This window comes from Coturnix japonica, chromosome 24 (assembly GCF_001577835.2).
Source record: "Coturnix japonica isolate 7356 chromosome 24, Coturnix japonica 2.1, whole genome shotgun sequence".
In the NCBI taxonomy this organism is placed as follows: domain Eukaryota; kingdom Metazoa; phylum Chordata; class Aves; order Galliformes; family Phasianidae; genus Coturnix; species Coturnix japonica.
The window spans coordinates 3,008,989-3,027,192 of record NC_029539.1 but is presented as its reverse complement, the minus strand read 5'-3'; the positions used below and the strand labels follow the sequence as shown (position 1 = coordinate 3,027,192).

The 18,204-nt window shown below is 47.9% G+C and overlaps 1 protein-coding gene across 1 annotated transcript; it reads left to right on the top strand.

Annotated features, from left to right (window-relative positions):
* Positions 1-1,883: 1,883 nt before the first annotated feature.
* TBCEL (tubulin folding cofactor E like) lies at positions 1,884-18,204 on the top strand. Its single transcript, XM_015884044.2, has 8 exons — positions 1,884-1,999; positions 4,413-4,562; positions 6,365-6,504; positions 8,502-8,683; positions 9,701-9,957; positions 11,366-11,492; positions 11,783-11,899; positions 15,643-18,204. Exons 2-8 carry the CDS (start codon positions 4,430-4,432, stop codon positions 15,959-15,961), a joined length of 1,275 nt encoding a protein of 424 aa, XP_015739530.1. The 5' UTR covers positions 1,884-1,999; positions 4,413-4,429; the 3' UTR covers positions 15,962-18,204.

The window sequence follows — 18,204 nt, the reverse complement described above, 5'->3', positions numbered from 1 at the left end:
TGATCTGCTGCAGGTAGAGCTAAATGAAGTCAGGCTTTAAAGTTATTAGCAAGGCAGCCACGAGACAGCACTGTGGTGGATTTATGTCTTATGGGGCCTAAATCTGCACTGAGCTGTGTGTGTATGGGACGTGCCCGACCTCAGTGGGAGCACTGAGCACTCAGCACCGCATAGGATTGGGGTCTATCACACATTGCAGCTCAGGACAGGAGAAGGGGATTCACACCTTGAGCTCCTTCTTAATCCCCGGCTGAAATGAAAGGTCTTCTCTCAACACTTCTTAAATCTCCAATTTTATTTCTCATTATTAAATCATGAAATTGGACACAAAATGTTTAAATTAAGTGAAAGGAAGAGAGATTTGTGAGAAAAATTGAAGAAACCCTTTGAGGAATTGAAGAGTAATCTCCGAGGGTGAAGAAAGCTGCCAAACCCATAAGCAAAAAGGATCAAAAAGCGGCAGAAAAGGAGGAAATATGCAATATGTTTCAAGTCCTCGCCTCCCCTAAAAGCCTCTGGTGATTTAAAGGGAGGGGAAATTACATGCAGAGGGGCTTGAATGGCTCTATCACCCCACTGGGCTGAATGCTCTCCTGCCTTGTCCTCATTCTGTGGCTCCAGTGTCAATGAGAACTGTAACTATCCTCTGTTAGGAGGTGACTCTGGTTCCCATGGCCTGCTTAACCCTAAGGGAGATGGCTGTGGGAACAGGGGGAGCCTGCCAGGGGGGTCAGCGGGTCTGTAAAGGCTTTGGAAGGAGATACTTGTCCTCTGAGGAGGAGTCGATTGAGACCCATCAAACTCAGTTCCCCCGAACAATGAGGCAGCCAACAGATAAGAGCATCGCATTGGAGCAAGCCAGGGCTGTATTCAAACTGGCACCTTGAGGTGAAAGACTATATCGTGTTAACAGGTCCCCAGGTTGTACCTTCCCCATTAACACCGTAGTTAATTAATGCACCGGTCACTTTCTCACACTTAGAGCACTGAGCGAGGCTCAGACAGATGGCTGTTATATCCAGGTGATCTGTAACTATAGAAAGCAGCACCTACAGCGTATTTACAATTAAAATGTAGCCTGCTGGTGCAGGTTGCCAGCTGAAGGCTGTTCTTTCTTCCTTCTAGCAACTAAATAGCACAGGTAAAGCGGGAGGAATAATACAAAAAGCGAGGAAAAAAACCAGTGTAGGCTCTGAATGCAATGGAGTTCTTTATCTCCCTGAAACAGATACGAGAAGCGGAGGGGAAAGGAGAAGCAAATGGAGACAAAGCTCTGCTTGGAATGTATAAATAAGAACCAAATAAGCTATTCAGAGCTTGTGGGGAGATGGTTCTTTTTTTTTAACAGGTGAGGCAATGTTCATTTCTGAATTTCTGGCCTGACTGGGTACAAAGCAAAACCAATGTTGTGTCAACAGGGTAATAAGAAAGAACAGCAAAGGGCTGTTTTGAATGTGTTTTTACAGGGAAATTGGACAATTGTTTTTAATGTGTTTTTACAGGGAAATCAGGGCATGAATTGCTCTCTGGAGGGGAGCTGGGTGGGTGGCACAGCCTGAGCCCTCCTCACAGTGTTACCCCAGGATGCAGAACAGCAACTGAGGCTTTCATAATATACATTAGGATGTAAACAAGTTGTTCTCCACAGATAGATAGACGAGGCTCTGTATGAAGAGCTGCAGCTTTAGTTGTGCTTATGAGGAGCAAGGCCAGGCCTGGGGTGCTGTGAAGGTAACACCAAGCATCCTTATGGTCCCATCCAGCACTAAGCTGTTCTGTGGTCACACTCCGGGGCTGCACTGAGCACCAGCGGGGGATGGAGCCCAACCCTCCCCGGTGCAGGCGGAGCAGGCAGAGTAGGCCGCGAGTAGGCCGCAAACAGCATCTTTGTCTCCATGGCAACCGAGCCGGCCCCGCTCACGTGACGGATAATCACGTGATGTTTGGTTGCTATCGAGCTGTTTCCGGGTCGATGAGGGACGCGGCCGCCGGGGCCTGAGTGAGTGAGATGGGCCGGGGGCTGCGGGAGGGGGGAGCCGTGATGGCCGGGCAGGGGGAGCAGTGGGTCCAGTGGGGTGGGAGGGGGGCATGAAGGGGGCTGTGGTACCGGCTGTACCGGGCCCGACCTGCCTGCTGTGCCTGCGGGCTGTTGGCCCACTCGTGGGGCCAACCCTGAGGGCCGCGGGTCCGCTCCTACAGCTGCCATGGGGTGGGATGTCAGTGGGGTTCTATGTGCCCCACTGTGCCCCCAACCCTTTATTCGTGTTGTTGGGTTCTATCTGGTGATGTTTCTGCTCGCTGTGGTGGCTCCCGAGGCTTGGGTTGGATGCTTTGAGGGATGTTTCTTAGTGTTACTCACCCAGGAGGGGAGTAAACTCTTGGAAAGGGCTGACAATAGCAGGACAAGGGGAAATGGTTTTAAGTTGAAAGAGGGAAGATTTAGGTTGGATGTCAGGGGGAAGTTCTTCACTAGGAGAGTGGAGAGGCCCTGGAACAGGCTGCACAGGGAGGTTGTGGATGCCCCGTCCTTGGAGGTGTTCAAGGCCAGGTTGGATGGGGCCATGGGCAACCTGATCTATGGGGTCTCTATGGGGGTCTATGGGTCTCTATGGGGTCTCTATGGGTATCTATGGGGTCTCTATGGGTCTCTATGAGGATCTATGGGGTCTCTATGGGGGTCTATGGGGTCTATGGGGTCTCTATGGGGTCTATGGGGTCTCCTGGGCAACCTGATCTAGTAAATGTGTATGTTCGGTGGCCCTGCTAGACAGGGGGCTTGGAACTACATGATCCTTGAGGTCCCTTCCAACCCGGGTCATTCTGTGATTCTCATGTCACTCTCAGTGTTCTTATGCTCCTCTTCACAGCACCTTGTGCCACCTCCTTCCAGCAGTGCAACCAAGGCTGCAAATCAACAGCTCCCATAGACAGAGCGCAGCATTAGCAACCCACGCTGTCATTGGACAGCTCAGGGTTGTTTCAGGATGAATTGTTCCTTCAGTAGGTCAACGCATAGAAATGTGCACCCTGCAAATTGCCCCGTGCTGCTCGTGTGCAGGCAGCATTCATGGGAAATGTGTCATGTTTGCTTTGTTAATCCTTGCTCTTAAATAATGGCAATGATGCAGAAGTGCCACAGGTGTGATGAATTGTTATAATTAATATGAAATCTCACGAGAAGGAGAAAATAACTGCCCTTGGATGTTGTTTGACATTGGCTTGCTAAAGTAAATGTGTGCAGTTCAGAGGTGATGAGCATGGCTGTCATTGGGTCAGTGCGCTGATACTGCAGCTGGAAAGGACAGGCTTCTTTCTGTGATGTCAAAGTTGTGGTTCTGTCATCCAGAATGATGTGAAATGTCAAATTCAATGGAGCTGGGGCAAAGCAAAACAGGAGGGTCCATTCCTGTGGGCACAGCAGTGTGCAGACCCCCACTGTTCTCTTGTGCCAGGCAGGTTTCCAGCAGACCCTTCTATCTCTCAAAGCAAGCAAGCAGCCCATGAGTGGTTTGTGGAGTCCTTTTCCCTGTGCTGTTTGCTCTGTGGCCTGCCTAGATATGAAGGGCACGTTTATCTTTGAGACACATTGAACAGCTGCAAAATGGAATTGGCAGGACGTGCTTTTTTGGCCTGGCCAAGTGATGGCCTCCTATGTTCTTGAGAGCATGGCATGACACAGCACTTGTGCTCTAATTAGAAGGCCAGATCTGCAAGCAGCGCAGAACATCTGCAGCTCTGTGTGGAGGCAGAGGGGAAGTGATGATACTTGCCCTTGCATTGAGTGAGACACTGCTGCCAGTGCAGATGAGAGTCCTGAGAGCCCTTTCCTCTCCAACTTGAGTAGCTCATCACACACTGTGTGCCTGCTAATGGAGGCCAGTTAGCTGAGACTGTTGTGCTCCAGGCTCTGCATTGCATTGGCCTGATTTTAACAGAGCAACTGGAGGCTGCTTTGCTTAGTGTCTCCCTACAGAGTGCTGTGGATCCTCCTCCTCCTTCCCTTTTTCCCCACCCAAAAAGCTGTTTGTTTCCTTCATTCTGTCCAGGTGAAGTGCATACACCCCTGGGGTGGTGTTGACCTGTGCCATGCAGGTGTAATCATAAGCACATCTTAATCTGACAGTGCAGAGGACATGGAGAACTGTTGGTGCTCCAGCCAATGGAAGAACTGTTTTGCATCAGGGTGTAAAGACCTCGCCGTGACTTCAGTGCACAGCAATTAGGAGTCCCCAGGCTGGGGGCCCTTCCATAGAGAAAAGGGAAGTTGGGGGATGAATTCCATATCAGTGTAATCTTTAATTTGAAAGACAAAGAAGTAAAATCCATGACCTGGCCGGTCACTTTCTATCCCACCTTCCCAAGGCTGGAGGTGACGATGACTGATTGCACTCTCTGTTCTCTGTGTTAACCAGAAGTCCAAGAAAGGAGCATGGACCAACCCAGTGGCAGGAGTTTCATGCAAGTTCTTTGTGAGAAATACAGCCCTGAGAACTTCCCGTATCGCCGCGGCCCTGGTATGGGTGTGCACGTCCCAGCAACTCCACAGGGCTCACCTATGAAAGGTACGTGTGTCAGTGGGAACAGTTTCTTGTTTGTTCTTATGTTCAATGAAGAACTGCCCTGAATCGCCCAGAAAAAGAAAAATCCTGCTGTGTTATGATGCGTTTCTTATTAAAAGGTGAGAAACTAGACTAGCAGAGACTGAAAGCAGATCGAGGGCATGAAGGTTGCTGTATAAAATGAACTGAATTTCCCTTGCCAGCACAGCAGAATCAGAATCTTTTTGGTGAGAGCTGAAATGAAGGTCCTGTGCAGCACTGAGTTCTGGGGGCTCAGCAGTCCCTGCAGCTTATTTTTGATCAGCCCAATGATATCAGCTGCTCTGTTAGTGGCTGGAGTGATACAAAAGTGCTTGATCTGTATTTGGGGTTGTTCCACATACTGGTGGTATCATGAGGTGCCTGTGGGTGCAGAGGGAGCCCAGTGCACACTGCACTGTGTATCAAACCAGGTGCTGAGCTGTGGAATCTCCAGTGAGGCTCCTTTTGTGACAAGCACCTCAAGTGGGTTTGTGGTTTGCTTTGGTTCTCGTCTCAAGGCATCAGCTGATCTCTGAGCATGCTATTGCTGAACTGCAGGAGAAATCCCTTTCCTTTGCTTCTGCCTGTACTGCCTGAAGGCAGTATCAAGACAGATGTGTGTCTGAAGCGCTGCGCTGCTCATGTACATCCTTTGGTCTTCTGCACTGCAGAATCTGTGTTGCTATTTCATGCTCTTTGAACTGGGTTTATTTGACGCCCTTTGGTCTTCCCTCAAGCTCTGATGTTTGCATTCGGTTCTGTGTTTGTACAGATGACTCTGAGATGCCCATTGATCCCACCGACCTGCTGCCTCTTTGGATAACCTCTTGCCCATCTTTGGTTGAGAGTTTAGTTTAAATTTCCGTCAGGTCAATTTGTGCCATAACCAACCCCAAGGGGGAAAAATAGGCACAGAAGAGAGCTGGATGGGATGTACAGTAAATGAGTTTGACAGAGGAGAAAAAAAGGGCCTGAGGTCAGTTAAGGATAAAACATACAGCATGTCACTCAAAATTAACACTGAGAACCATCCCGATGCAATCTTCAGGCAGTGCCTTCTCTCTTATGTTCCAGCACATACCTACCTGAGAAATGGGGATTTCTTGGATCAAAGAGGTTTCCTGTGACCAATGCAGAGCTTTTTAGTTTGTCATGGTTTGGCTTTAGCTGTGACAGTGCTTTAAGTCCTTGCCTGCAAAATAGCTGAGAACGTTTACCTGCGTGAGATGGGATAAGAGTAAAACCGAAGCAGAAGGCAGAGCAGAGGCTGAAGCTCTTCCAGGTTGTAGGAGCACGCACGTTGTTGCAAAGGAAGAGCTTAAAAAAGAAGTGTTTAAATATATCCTTGGCCCATGTGGGCTAAGCATGAGAGGATAAGGGGGCCTGGCTCTGTGCAGCTGACACTCCAGCTAGTGCTGTCTCCTATCTGCAGTAACAGATGCCTGAGGAGGAGTGTAAGTTCAAGCCAAAACTGGCTATCGAGTACAAGGGACCGTCCTTGCTGCTGTGCTATGGGCAGAAAGTAATGTCGTAACTGAAGAGCTGCGATACTGTGCCATGTGTCATGTTTAGATGCAAGAAGACTTCTTGATTTATGTTGCTCGTTTGTCATGTGAACCACCCTTATCCCAGTACCTCTTAAACATGTGGAAATGGTGGAATTTCAGGCAGATCATTGCCTTGTGATGAATTTCACACCTCCTTTGTGTTCGCTGTGACTGAGGTGTTGTTGTCTGTATCAAAGTGGTGCTGACCGCAGGGCATCTTTTCTTTCACCTTTACAGATCGTCTCAACCTTCCGAGCGTGCTGGTGCTGAACAGCTGTGGCATAACCTGTGCAGGGGATGAGAACGAGATCGCTGCCTTCTGTGCTCACGTCTCTGAACTTGATCTTTCTGACAATAAGCTGGAAGACTGGCACGAGGTAGGATGGTCCTGTGTGCATCCCTCTGAATGGCCTTGGTGGCTACTGTGATGAATGCAAACGCATCGCAGGTTATAAGAGCGCTCCATTCATTCGAAGGAGATAAATTTCTGTTTACTTTGTGAGTTCTTACTCATTTTTGAAGATGATGCTTATTTAGTTTGACAGCTCGACAGCCATAAATGTGATAAATTTAATCCATTCGGGCACTTGACTCCATTTTCTTCTTGACTTATGATCTTGGCCTGTGGGTGACAAATATATGTATTTTATATTGTGCAAAGCACTGGAACTGGCATTTCAGAAGTCAAGAGGTTAATGAGCAGTGTGGTTTTCAACAGCAAGAGCAGAGGAGGTCTGAGGAGCAGGAGTTGATTCCCAGCTTTGCTATCAAATCTGTAATGCTAAGCAAGGTATTTCTTTTCTCCCGTCTTTTGTTTTGGCATCTGCGAAACAGGTTTAATAACATCTACATCAAAGGACACTTTTGAAGCCTTGTTAATTAGCACTGAATGCTGCTGTAAAATGCTCTGAAGTGCTTGGCTGAAATATGCTAGAAAAATGCAATGTAACATAAGTAAAATAATTGCAGTCTGTTGTTGTTCCTCATCGGTTTGTGCTCTGCTTTTAACTCCTTGTTTAGTGTTTAAATACAAAGGACGAGCAATGTGAAGCTGTTCTGTCTCCATCGCATTAAACTCCTGTATCTCTGAACAGGTAGCAGAGTCAGTGTATGGCACTGGAGCTGCCAGAACTGGAGATAGGTTACCTTGTTCCTGTTACTTCCTTACTGACCTAAAAGGTGGGGAGGAGAGAGAGCTCAGTCTTGTCTGTTGAGATCAGAGCCAGGGAAGATGAAGACCATCCCTGTTTTGAGCTGGGTCAGTGCCTTGCTGTCCTGTGACCCACATGAACCCCACCCCACAGCAATGAGGTGCCTCCCTGCTCCCAGTTCTCCTCCCTGTCAGACTCTGAGCAGCTGGGGCTGCTGCACATCCACATGTCACACAAGCTGCATCTCTCACACACTGTCCTTTCATCTGTCTGCTCAGGCTGCCCCTGGACAGCACCATTTGCTGGCCTCTGTGTGAACCACAGTAAAGCAGGAAATGAAAGGTTTTCCTTCTACTTTGGCCTCTTCCTCTAAGAGAGGATTAAGTTTTCTTAGCTTGTCTCCAGCAGATAAATATCTAATCAGCCCTTACAAGCCCCCAGAGATGGGGATTCCAGATGCCCAGCTAGCTAATAACCTCTTAATCTAAACCATGTCATGCAAGTCTGCCATGTTGCAAGTTAAGGCAATTGCTGGTGCAGGCATGGAGGAGCATTTGCTGCCACTCCCTTTGTGACAGCCTTTCCTACCCACATCAGGAGCTTTCCTGTCTACTTTTCCACCTTTAGGATAATATTGAAAAAATCCAGTTATTCCTACTTTTCATTGCAGGCCCTTTTTTGTTCTAAATCCCATATTGGTTTTGTTGCTTCGATGTTCTTCCAGTTTGACTGTTTCACTCTTAAAGCTGGTAGTGCCCATAGCATGACATCAATTGAGCTGAGGCTTCATCAGCCCTTGTGGTGTCTGCTGGTTTTGTACTGAACTTGTAACTTAGAGCAATATTCCATGGGCTGTTCCAAGCCCTCTGCTTGCTGATGTGACCGGCGTGCAGATGGCCCCAGTGGCTGACATTCCATTATGCGACTTGTCACTGAGTCAGTTACTCAGTCAGAGAGGAAAATTAGATTGACGTGATGTGTTCTTTACAAATTGATGCTGCCTGGCTGTTCTGTTCACTTAATCATTTTTAGGTGACCACAAATTGACCACTTTAATAACCTTTCCCTGTATCTTTCTGTATATTGGCAGCATTCAGGTCAGCACCTACCCTGATCCCATGATCCATTATGTATGCTGCACTCCAGAGCTGTACTCTATTGCCTTTGTTTTTTGATACACATCTTTCTTTCTCTTCTTGTTTTCTTTTTCCCTCCTCACTTAGGTCAGTAAAATTGTGTCCAACGTTCCCCACTTGGAGTTTCTAAATTTGAGTTCCAATCCTCTCAGTTTATCCGTTCTAGAAAGAAGGTGTGCTGGATCCTTCGCTGGTGTCCGCAAACTTGTGCTCAACAACAGCAAAGCTTCCTGGGAAACAGTCCACACAATCCTTCAGGAGTTACCTGAGTAAGCAAGGGGAGATGGGGAGAGAAAGGGGGGCTCATTGCACACAGCTCAAGGCCATCCTAATAATTAATGTGGGATGAGAGGGGTGTGAGGAACTGGATAAGTAGAGGAATATGGAATTTCTTCATTGAGAGCTTGGGAAATGGCTAAGCGAAGGCTTGACAACAGCTTAACAGCTGAACTTGTGCAGTGCTGCAGAGCCCACCAAGGCTGCTCTTCCACATCCAAATACTGGCGCTGAGAGATGGGTAATGATCCTGACAATGCAGGACGTGACTCAGTGCAGGATGAATGGTGCACTGCATACCTGCACTAATAGCTTTTGAATGGGATGTAAATCTGAGGGTCTGGCCACTAGTCAAGTAATATTTCATCCTGCTTTTCTGTGCAAATGTGTTGATTTCTGTGGCTTGGCCGTGGTCCATCTTGGCAGTGGCATTCAGTTTCCCCGGATGTCCTCGGTGGCTTCAGTTTGATACCAGATTCCTCCCTGCACAGTTCTGTAAGCAGAGGTGATGGCAGCAATATATCCCCTGTGACCAGTGTGTGTGTGTGTAACAGGAATCAGAGGAGTGAATGTACCTGTCTGAAAACTTAGTGAGACCTCTTTTCTTGAATAGGAGACTTTGGTAGAGCCAAATATGTATTGTATAAAAGCACCCCATTAAATTAAGTGGTAAGCACTGAGAGCAAGTACCAATCACCACTGGAGCTGGGCTGGTGGCTCATCAGGCACGAATGTGGAGCACCATCCCAAATGCTGTTAGACAAGTTGTGCAGCTAAAAGTATTTGCGGACCCATGTAGAGCTGTGGATGAAGCCTACAAATGGGAGCGGAGAAGAGCAATTGAAACACTCCATTAGGAGTGCTCAGAGGGTTTCTTTGCTGTGTTTCAAATCGAATAGAAGCCGTTAAAGAGAGTTATGTTAAAGCAGTGTGTGTGTCCCTGCACCCCAGGTGCTCATCATTTCACAAGGTATGTTAAGATGATGATGTGATCTTTCTTCCCCTTGCAGCTTGGAGGAGCTCTTCCTGTGCCTTAACGACTATGAAACAGTGTCTTGTTCTCCAGTTTGCTGTCAGTCTCTCAAATTACTCCACATAACTGACAATAATCTTCAAGACTGGACTGAAATTCGAAAACTGGGAATTATGTTTCCATCTCTGGACACACTTATTCTGGCTAACAACAACCTCACCACCATCGAAGAGACAGAAGATTCCCTTGCAAGGCTGTTCCCCAACTTGAGATCCATCAATTTGCACAAGTCAGGTGAGCGCCCTGAAGTGGTGCACTTCTTGTGATGGCAGTTGATTAGAGTGTTTCCTTCTGAGAAGGTGAAAAACGCACTTGGAGCTGCTTGAAACTTAAGCCTGAGGGTTGGTTGCTTCCTAGGCTGCATTAGCAGTAATCTGCAGTCAGCACTGCGTCCTGCAAAGAGTGAGAGAATGCAGCTGAAGACAGCAGGAGCCTAAATCTTCTGGATGGTTCTGGTGCTGTGGCAGAGATGAAAATGGCCACTTACCTTTGGCCCAGTCTGTCCTGCTGGATAACCTGAAGCACACTGACCCAAGGAATGCGGTGTTAGGGAAGGAAAATGAGCAGGAAGCACACTTGCTTATTTCTGTTGGCTTTGCCTTTTTATAGTCGGTCATTACCCAGGTGGTGAGTCAGAGCAAAGTGGACTGGCAGTTACTCCAAGTGAGCTGGCAAAGGGCTGTTTTTGTTAGCAGTTTCCTTCCATTTCCTGTCCCTGCCTCGGGCAATTCTGAGGAAGGATAAATAAGTGTCTGACAGCAGAGAGGATGAAAGAGTCCCCTTTGCCTTTCCATCTCTGTGTTTTATCTTGGCTGGAACAAGCACAGGTGTGTAGGTATGTGGAGTGTAAGGGTCAAGTGTACACCAGCCAAAGCTACCTGTCACCTGTCCTTAGATATCAGAAGAACATCATGAGTTTTGCTTGAGGCTGTTTTACACTTCAGCCCCTGGGATTTTTCAGCTCCTGCTCCAGAAAGAAAATTAGAGTACTGGGAAGTGGAGAGGAGACTGCAGGGCAGGCTGGGAGAGCTGTGACGCACTGGTGAGACAGCACACAATCAGCTGCAGAAGTACTTAATGCATCATCATCTTTTGTTCTCTGCGGCCTTAAACGCTGTGTGAGCAATAGCTAAGTCTTAAGCCTGGGTGGAAGGCACTTAGTTAACCTGCTTTGCAGTGTGAGCTCAAAGAATCCACATAAGAAAGGCTTAAACCTAAGGAAAGGAAGCAAAGCCTGCTCACTGAGGAGCAAGTGCTCCTTTGATAAGCATTGGCAATTTTGATTCCGGGTATTTAAGATCTTGGGATTCTGTGTTGCATTTCTGTGGCTTGTGAACTGATAGTTGAATAGAGTCAAGAAGTCCCAAGGAGGGGGGTAGAAAGAATGGCAAGGCAGACACCACTGTAAAAGCTAAGCTCCCGAATCACCTGTATAGAGCATCTTCCCAGACTGATACAACAGCATGGGAGAATTAAAACTACTCTGTCTTGCAAGCAAATGAAAGAGGTGTTTTCAGTGTGTCATGAGCACACGACTTCCAGACAAACTTCAGTAGACACTTGCCTGTCACATATGTTGTTTGTCTATGGATACATTATGTATTATCTGTGTGTGTATAAGCAAATCTTCTCTTCTGAGCAGGTCTGCATTGCTGGGAAGACATTGACAAGTTAAATTCTTTTCCCAAGCTCGAGGAAGTGAAACTGCTAGGAATCCCTTTGCTGCAGTCCTACACCACTGAGGAGCGCAGGAAGCTGCTAATAGCCAGGTGTGTTGTTTGGCTCTGCCGTGCAGACTTGTTACATGACAGTGAGTGGCTGGGAGCTGCTAATTGGAGGATGAAGCTGCTAAGAGATGGAGCTCTGTATGAATTCACTGCTCTGAAAGACTGGAGGGTTTGTTGTTGGATTTTTGGGGGTTTTATTTTTGCTGTTTGGGAAAGAGAGGAATAGAAACCTGTAAACTTAAACCTGTAATCTTTGGGGGCGACTGTCTTGTTGGTGACCCTTATTTGGGTTTCTTTTCTCACTGACTGTACTTCTTGGTGTCTGCAAGCAGGTTGCCATCTATCATCAAGCTCAATGGGAGCATTGTTGGTGATGGGGAGCGAGAGGACTCGGAGCGATTCTTCATCCGGTATTACATGGAGTTCCCAGAGGAGGAAGTCCCATTCAGGTATGAAGCCTTTGTCTTGGAATGGAGAACTGGCAGTGAGGCCAAAGTGAAGGCAAACAAAGAGCTGATGTTACATGGGAAATCTGGGCTAGCCGGTCCGTGAAAAACACATTCCTTGTCTCTCTCCTGTCCTGCCACCTTCGTTCTGTGTGAGCTGATGCCGTTACATTGGAGTGTTGTCTGATGACTTGTAGAATCACTCCTGAGTGAAATGTAGTCTTAAAGTGTCTGTGTCAAGTGCTGTTAAACAACGTGACTGTGAAGTTCACGGTCTTTATTGCTTCCTGCAATCCCAGAGCTGGCTTCATAATCTACCTGTGCTTGGGAGTCCCCAGAAGTCAGTTCAGATTGTGCTCTTTGGTGCCAGGCCAGGGCATCTAATTCTCTTGGCCATCTGTTGTGTGGAACGAGCCTGGCGATGGGAAGCTGTCCCCTCACTTTGAAGCTCGCAAATGGCAAGTTTGATGGTTTTTCCTTGCCAAAAAGAATGCCCAATGACCTGTTAATCTTAGTAAACTAATGAACTTCGACAGATGTTGCTCAGTCTGTGTGTTGTTTACACCGGCATCTACTTACTGCTTCTTAATGGGCTGAGGAAGGATCGTGAAGTGCCCAGCCACTGCACAGCTGTGCCTTGTGGCCCATGACTCTCATGAGCTTTCCAAACAGTGAAGCTTCAGAGCTCTTTCTTTACAGAAAAGAGGACAAGAGTGACTGTGTGTGAGAGCTGGATGGGGGGCAGATAGAGGTGGGGAGAAAGTGAGGAATTGAAATGTAAAGAGATGGCAAAGATGTGAACAGCATCTGGTCGGTGTTTACTCTGGTCAGTCAGTGTTTCCCTTAGATTAACTTGCAGGTGAAACTGCCTCTTGTTTTTTGGAAGAGCTGTGTGTGTATGGCCTGCCAATACAGTGAGGACATCAGCAGGTTGGAATGGGGAATTGAGGGCAGGATTGTTTGTACGAATACTGATGAGTCCAGCGATGCTGCTATTTGCTAAAGGCACACTGGGGTTAGTTCAGAGGCAAAGGGCACCAGTGTAGTCAGGGAGATGAGACTGAGGACAACTCCTGTCTTGTAATTTAAGGAACTCTCTAACTACAGGTCATAGTGGAGCAGATGTGCTGCCCCAAGCTCAGAAGGAAGGTTTGGGCTGCAGAGGGAAGACGAATAGCTGGTAGGGTCTGATGTTGTTCCTGCCTGTTGTTCTGGATTTGTGTCTGTAGGCATTGCAGTGACGGGAGCCTTGTGTGTCTGATTGCAATGTGCTGTGGAGGAGTAAGCTCAGCAAGTGGCACCAGGAGCTCATGAAGCACATTCTAGCCATGTAAGAAGTTACTAATATCTCACCTGTCTGGTGAGGCTGGGCTTATCTTGACAAGCATGCTAACTGTCTGCCACTGCAGTAAGATACTGCAGAAATCTGCCTTCAGTTCCTTAACCTTTAAACACCGTTAAAGTCCTTTTCTCAGTCAATGGGCTCATTGTCTGAGTCCCTTCATCTGTGCGACGTATCCAAGAGACTTGTGCAGCCACTGAAGGGGGTTATTCTGTTCTGGAGGAGCTGTTCCACTACAGTGTATTTTGTAATGAGGCTGCAGATGGCTGAGAGCATCCCTCGTGCCTGGGTTCAGTTCCTGGATCCGAGCACAGCAGCCCTGGCAGCCCAGAGAGCTGCCATTCTTTGCAGAGGCATTTTGTGTATGTGGGTTTTTTTTGCTGGAGCTTCCTCCCCTTTCCTCCAGATCTGGTGTGGTCTCACTGAAGGCAATTTGTAATTAGAATCAAATCAGGACACACGCGTGTTGTTGCAGGGGGTACAGCATCTGCATTGCAGTGCAGCCTCAAGTGGAGGGAGACAACAGCAATGCATGGAAAATGCACCAGTGCAAGCAGCCCCCCCCTCCAGACTGTCAAGGCACAGTGTGCAATAAACAAGCAGTGAGTTCTGTCCCAGTAAACCTCCCCCATTTGTGTTGTTCCTCATCTTGAGCTGCAGCTTGGAAGGATCGGAAAAGGAGTGAAATGGACAGAAATAATCTCTCTCTGCGGATGATGTGAGTTAGAAAGGAGTGCTGAGTGTACAATCCAATATTGGCTGGCTTCTGGAGTGACGTTGTTGTGTCTGTGGGTTTTTAATGAGTCCTCTTCTCTGGTCCACTGTTTATCTGCAGAATATCACAGGCATTTGTAGCCAGGCTCTTTTCTCCAGCATCCTCTGCTCTGGCAGCCAGCGCCTGCCAGGCTGCAAGGGGCGATTATGGGAGTCTCCAGGGTGCCAATTACCAGGGTACCAAACATTCATTGTGCCTTTGTCCCTATCGATCAGAGGGGATCCAGTCTTTCAGACTCCCAACTTTCAGTTAGTGTATGAGGAGCGTGCTGCAAAGCTTGTTCTGCCTTCTCTTGATGCAAGAAAATGAAAGGCAACCATATATATTCACAACATGCATATGGGTAGTCCTAGCCCATTTGAGCTACTTCTCCCTCTCAGCCTGCTGCAGCTTTGTCCCTCTTATTGTACTCTGTATACCACCAGCCTGTGGACTCAGCACCATGAGGATTTCCTCACTATCTACACATAGCATAGCATTTGAGCTTGCTGCAGCTATAGCCCAGCAGGTAAAGCATGGGGAGCACATCATCTCCTCCCAGCATTAATGGCTTTTCTAAAGCAGCCTGATGGTATCAGCCAGGTGACTGTGAGAGCAGGGCACCAGCCTGCATTTGGACACTCAGCCCCAGTGAAGGCCCATTTTGTCTGTGAGACAAGGGAAATCCTAGTGCCTGGAGGCCCTTACCTCATTTCCCTTCAGACAGAGGGGCTGCTGTTCTCCAGGAACGTTCCTGCCCTAAGCAGGACTCCCAGGGGTCGCCGTCCTGCCAGGACCCGTCATCTCTTGACAGGAGCAGTGACACAGCACCGATCACATTCGGCCTGGGCTCAGGAGGGGAACAAAAAGAGCTTTCTGTGCAGCACACAGTGGAGGGCCTCTGAAACGTTACCTTTTCTCTTCGGCTCTCAGCCTTTGTCATTTCAATTGCATTATGTGCTGTGCTGCCTTTTTGCCCCTTTCCCAGCCAGGCAAGGGGGTGCTGCATTCCCAGTGGGAGCAATACCAGCTGAATGCTACATGGGGGGGGGTTGTGAGATGGGCTTTGCACTGCCTGCTTGGTTCCATGAGCTGGACCTCGGGTAGGAAGGCTGGAGAACTCATTTCCAATGGGAAAGTATCAGTGGGACTTGTGTCAGAGCCACTGCAGGTCTGCTAGCAAAACTCCTGTGTCTCAGGAGGGTTCGTGTTGGTGCTGCAGTGTGTCTGGACACTGCGAGGCAAAGGGACTGGAGTGCTGGGCTTTCTGGGTCTTATTTGCACATGTTCAGTGCTGTGCTCGAGAGGAATGTTGTGTGCTGTGTGAAGCATCAGGCTAGCAGAGCAGAAAGCAGACTCTTACCAATCCCAATTTATTCCTGATGGATGTCTGTTTAGGTTGTCTGACTCAAATCAAGGGTGAATGTTGCCTCATACAAGAAAAACACAGCTCCCTAAAGTACCGGAGATGTGGTGAAAAATGGGGAAGGAAGCCTGAGTTGTTTCTGTAGTCGCTGCAGATGTTAAACTGTGCTTCGCAAACTAATAGTGTCCTTGGATGGCTGCAAGCAAAGTGAAACAATGACTTCTGAGGAGTACAATGGCCATCTGAGGGACTGTACTGTAACTCTGGGCTTGTTTTATCTGCAGGTACCACGAGCTGATCACAAAGTATGGGAAGCTGGAGCCCTTGGCAGTCGTAGATCTTCGGCCGCAGAGCAGTGTGAAGGTGGAAGTTCATTTCCAGGACAAAGTGGAGGAGATGTCGATCCGTCTGGATCAGACTGTGGCAGAACTGAAGAAGCACTTAAAAACTGTGGTGCAGCTGTCAACCAGCAACATGCTGCTCTTCTACTTGGACCAGGAAGCCCCCTTCGGCCCAGAGGAGATGAAGTACAGCTCACGAGCACTGCATTCCTATGGCATTCGGGATGGAGATAAAATCTACGTGGAGCCCAGGATGAAGTAGCCTCTCTCGACCTACACCCCCCACACACCCACACACATGCATTGAAGGAGTGTTTGCAAGGTTTTTGTTTCGTTCGGTCAGTTGAGGTTTGGTTGTGTTTCTATAGCAGGTTAATGGCTTAGCCCGGAGCGAGCGCCCTGATGACAGAGCCATGCCCACCACCCACTGCAGGTGACCTTGAGGTGACAACTGACTTCAGTGCGTGTGTTTAGGTGTGTGCAAGACCCCTGTGTTTTCTTTGATGCTCCGGTATACTCGTGATTTGGCACGAATGGTCAGTTGTTGAAGCTGAAGAATACTAGGGCCCATAAGGGAGAAGATAACTTGCTGCGGAATTTGACCTGTTTATTTTTCTTTCCCTAAGAAACGTGGGTTGTTTGGCACCACCAGAGCACCCCAGCTATCCAACTGCAGTTTGAGCGAGCTTGGTTTTCCATCTGGGTGCTGTCTCGTAGCCTTTTGTCACACTCAAGCTCACAGAAAAAGATCTGAAACAGTGTTCACTTTGAATCAGAGCTCAGGTATTCAGCGTTCAGTGCGTCTGCTTAGCTCCGCTGGTTGGTGTGAGCGCACAGGATGAGGGAAAGACAGGGATGCTATGAGAGAGAAAGGATTTCTTTTAGAAACACGTGCCTGTAGCACTGTCAGCCTGCAGGCAAAGCAAGGCCCTGTAATTTGGGAAAGGAACTGTGGGCTGGCATTGTGTTAGAGGGGGTTCTGGGGTAGTGGGTCGGCAATGTAGTGAGGAGTGTGCTCCCCCATTGGCTTGGATACATCCCTGCGATGCCGAAAGGTCTTCCAATGAGCACTTAACCTTGCACCGCTGTGTCCCGAGAGTGGAATGGCTGAAATTGTTCTCCTGGGAGGGAGTAAGACTCGAGTTGAAGTTTGTTTGTTGTTGTTGCACCAGAAATGAAACCTGGCACTTTCCCCAGGGACCCCCGGCTGCGGGGTCTCCATTTAGGGTCCATGCTAGCGGAATGTGTTCACTCAGATCAGTTTCTTAGACATCAAGTCCAAAAGCACCTATACCCATGTGTATTGTAAAGCGGGTGTTCACTAGATCCCCCTCCCCCCACATGCACCTTGTAGGCATTGTGTGCTGCTCCTTCAATTAGCCCCCCTTCTCTAATGCAGCGCAGATTCCTGTGCGATGAAACCCTCAGTCCTTGATATCTCTTGTAGATCAGACAGCCGTTTCGCTTTTACTCTGTCCTCCCTTGTTCTTCTGTCATCCTGAAAAGCTGAAGACTTTTCAGATTACCTTGTTATAAGCAACTGCATCAGTTTCTGAAGCCGTGCAGTGAGAGCTCTGGTTACACGTGAACTCCTGACCGTAGTCTTGAAATGCTCCCTGTCCCCACATGCACTTTTTTTTCCCCGAGATGCTTTTGTCCACGCCACCGAGCTCCTTTATAGCCTTGGAGTTGTGCATTTCTCTTCATATTTTACCTAGATCGTGGGGTGGGGCAGGATGGGGAGGGGGACAAAGTATTATCTCGTGATCTTCAGGTTCGGGTTGTAGGGACCGTTGAGAGGGGATTAGTTCCGCATCCACAGTAAGGATTAAAAATGGCAGGATTTAAGACAAGGTAATTATTTCTGCCTCATCTCCCTGCCAAAAAACCATCCATCTCCTGGCACCATCGAGACGAGCAATAGTAAATGGAGCAGGAGTCGCCATAGGGTAGAGTAGAGACTACAACCACAGCTGCAGGGCCTCAGTACCCGTAAAGCACGAGCAGGGAGATGGTGGCAGTGTACCATAAGATGATGCTTTTATAAGCTAGAGCTTTACTGAAAATGTATTTTCCATTTGGGCAGCGAAAGGCGTTTTGCTGCCTTATAGCGGAACTCTTAAGCCAACACTTCTGTATGATATATACATAGATATGCATCGGAAAAGTTGTGTTTAATAAGATATTTTGTTATAAAACAAAGTTTTATGAAGATATGGTTGTTTAATATTAGAAGCCTATTTCTTCCTTTGACCTCCTGTTTAAGTACATCATCCATCGGTCGCCGCGTTGTCCGAATTAGGCAACCAGTGCGGATGTAAAAGAATCTCTGATCTAATTCTACAGAGCAGTAATTGCCTACATGGATATATTTATGGCGCTGTAACTGGTATTAGTGAGATGCTGTAATTACTGACCAGCTTGCTCAGCACAATTAAATGTCTCAGTTGCAGAGAGGGAAATAAACAAAGTCCATTAAAGAACTAAAGGGGATATTGAAGAAGA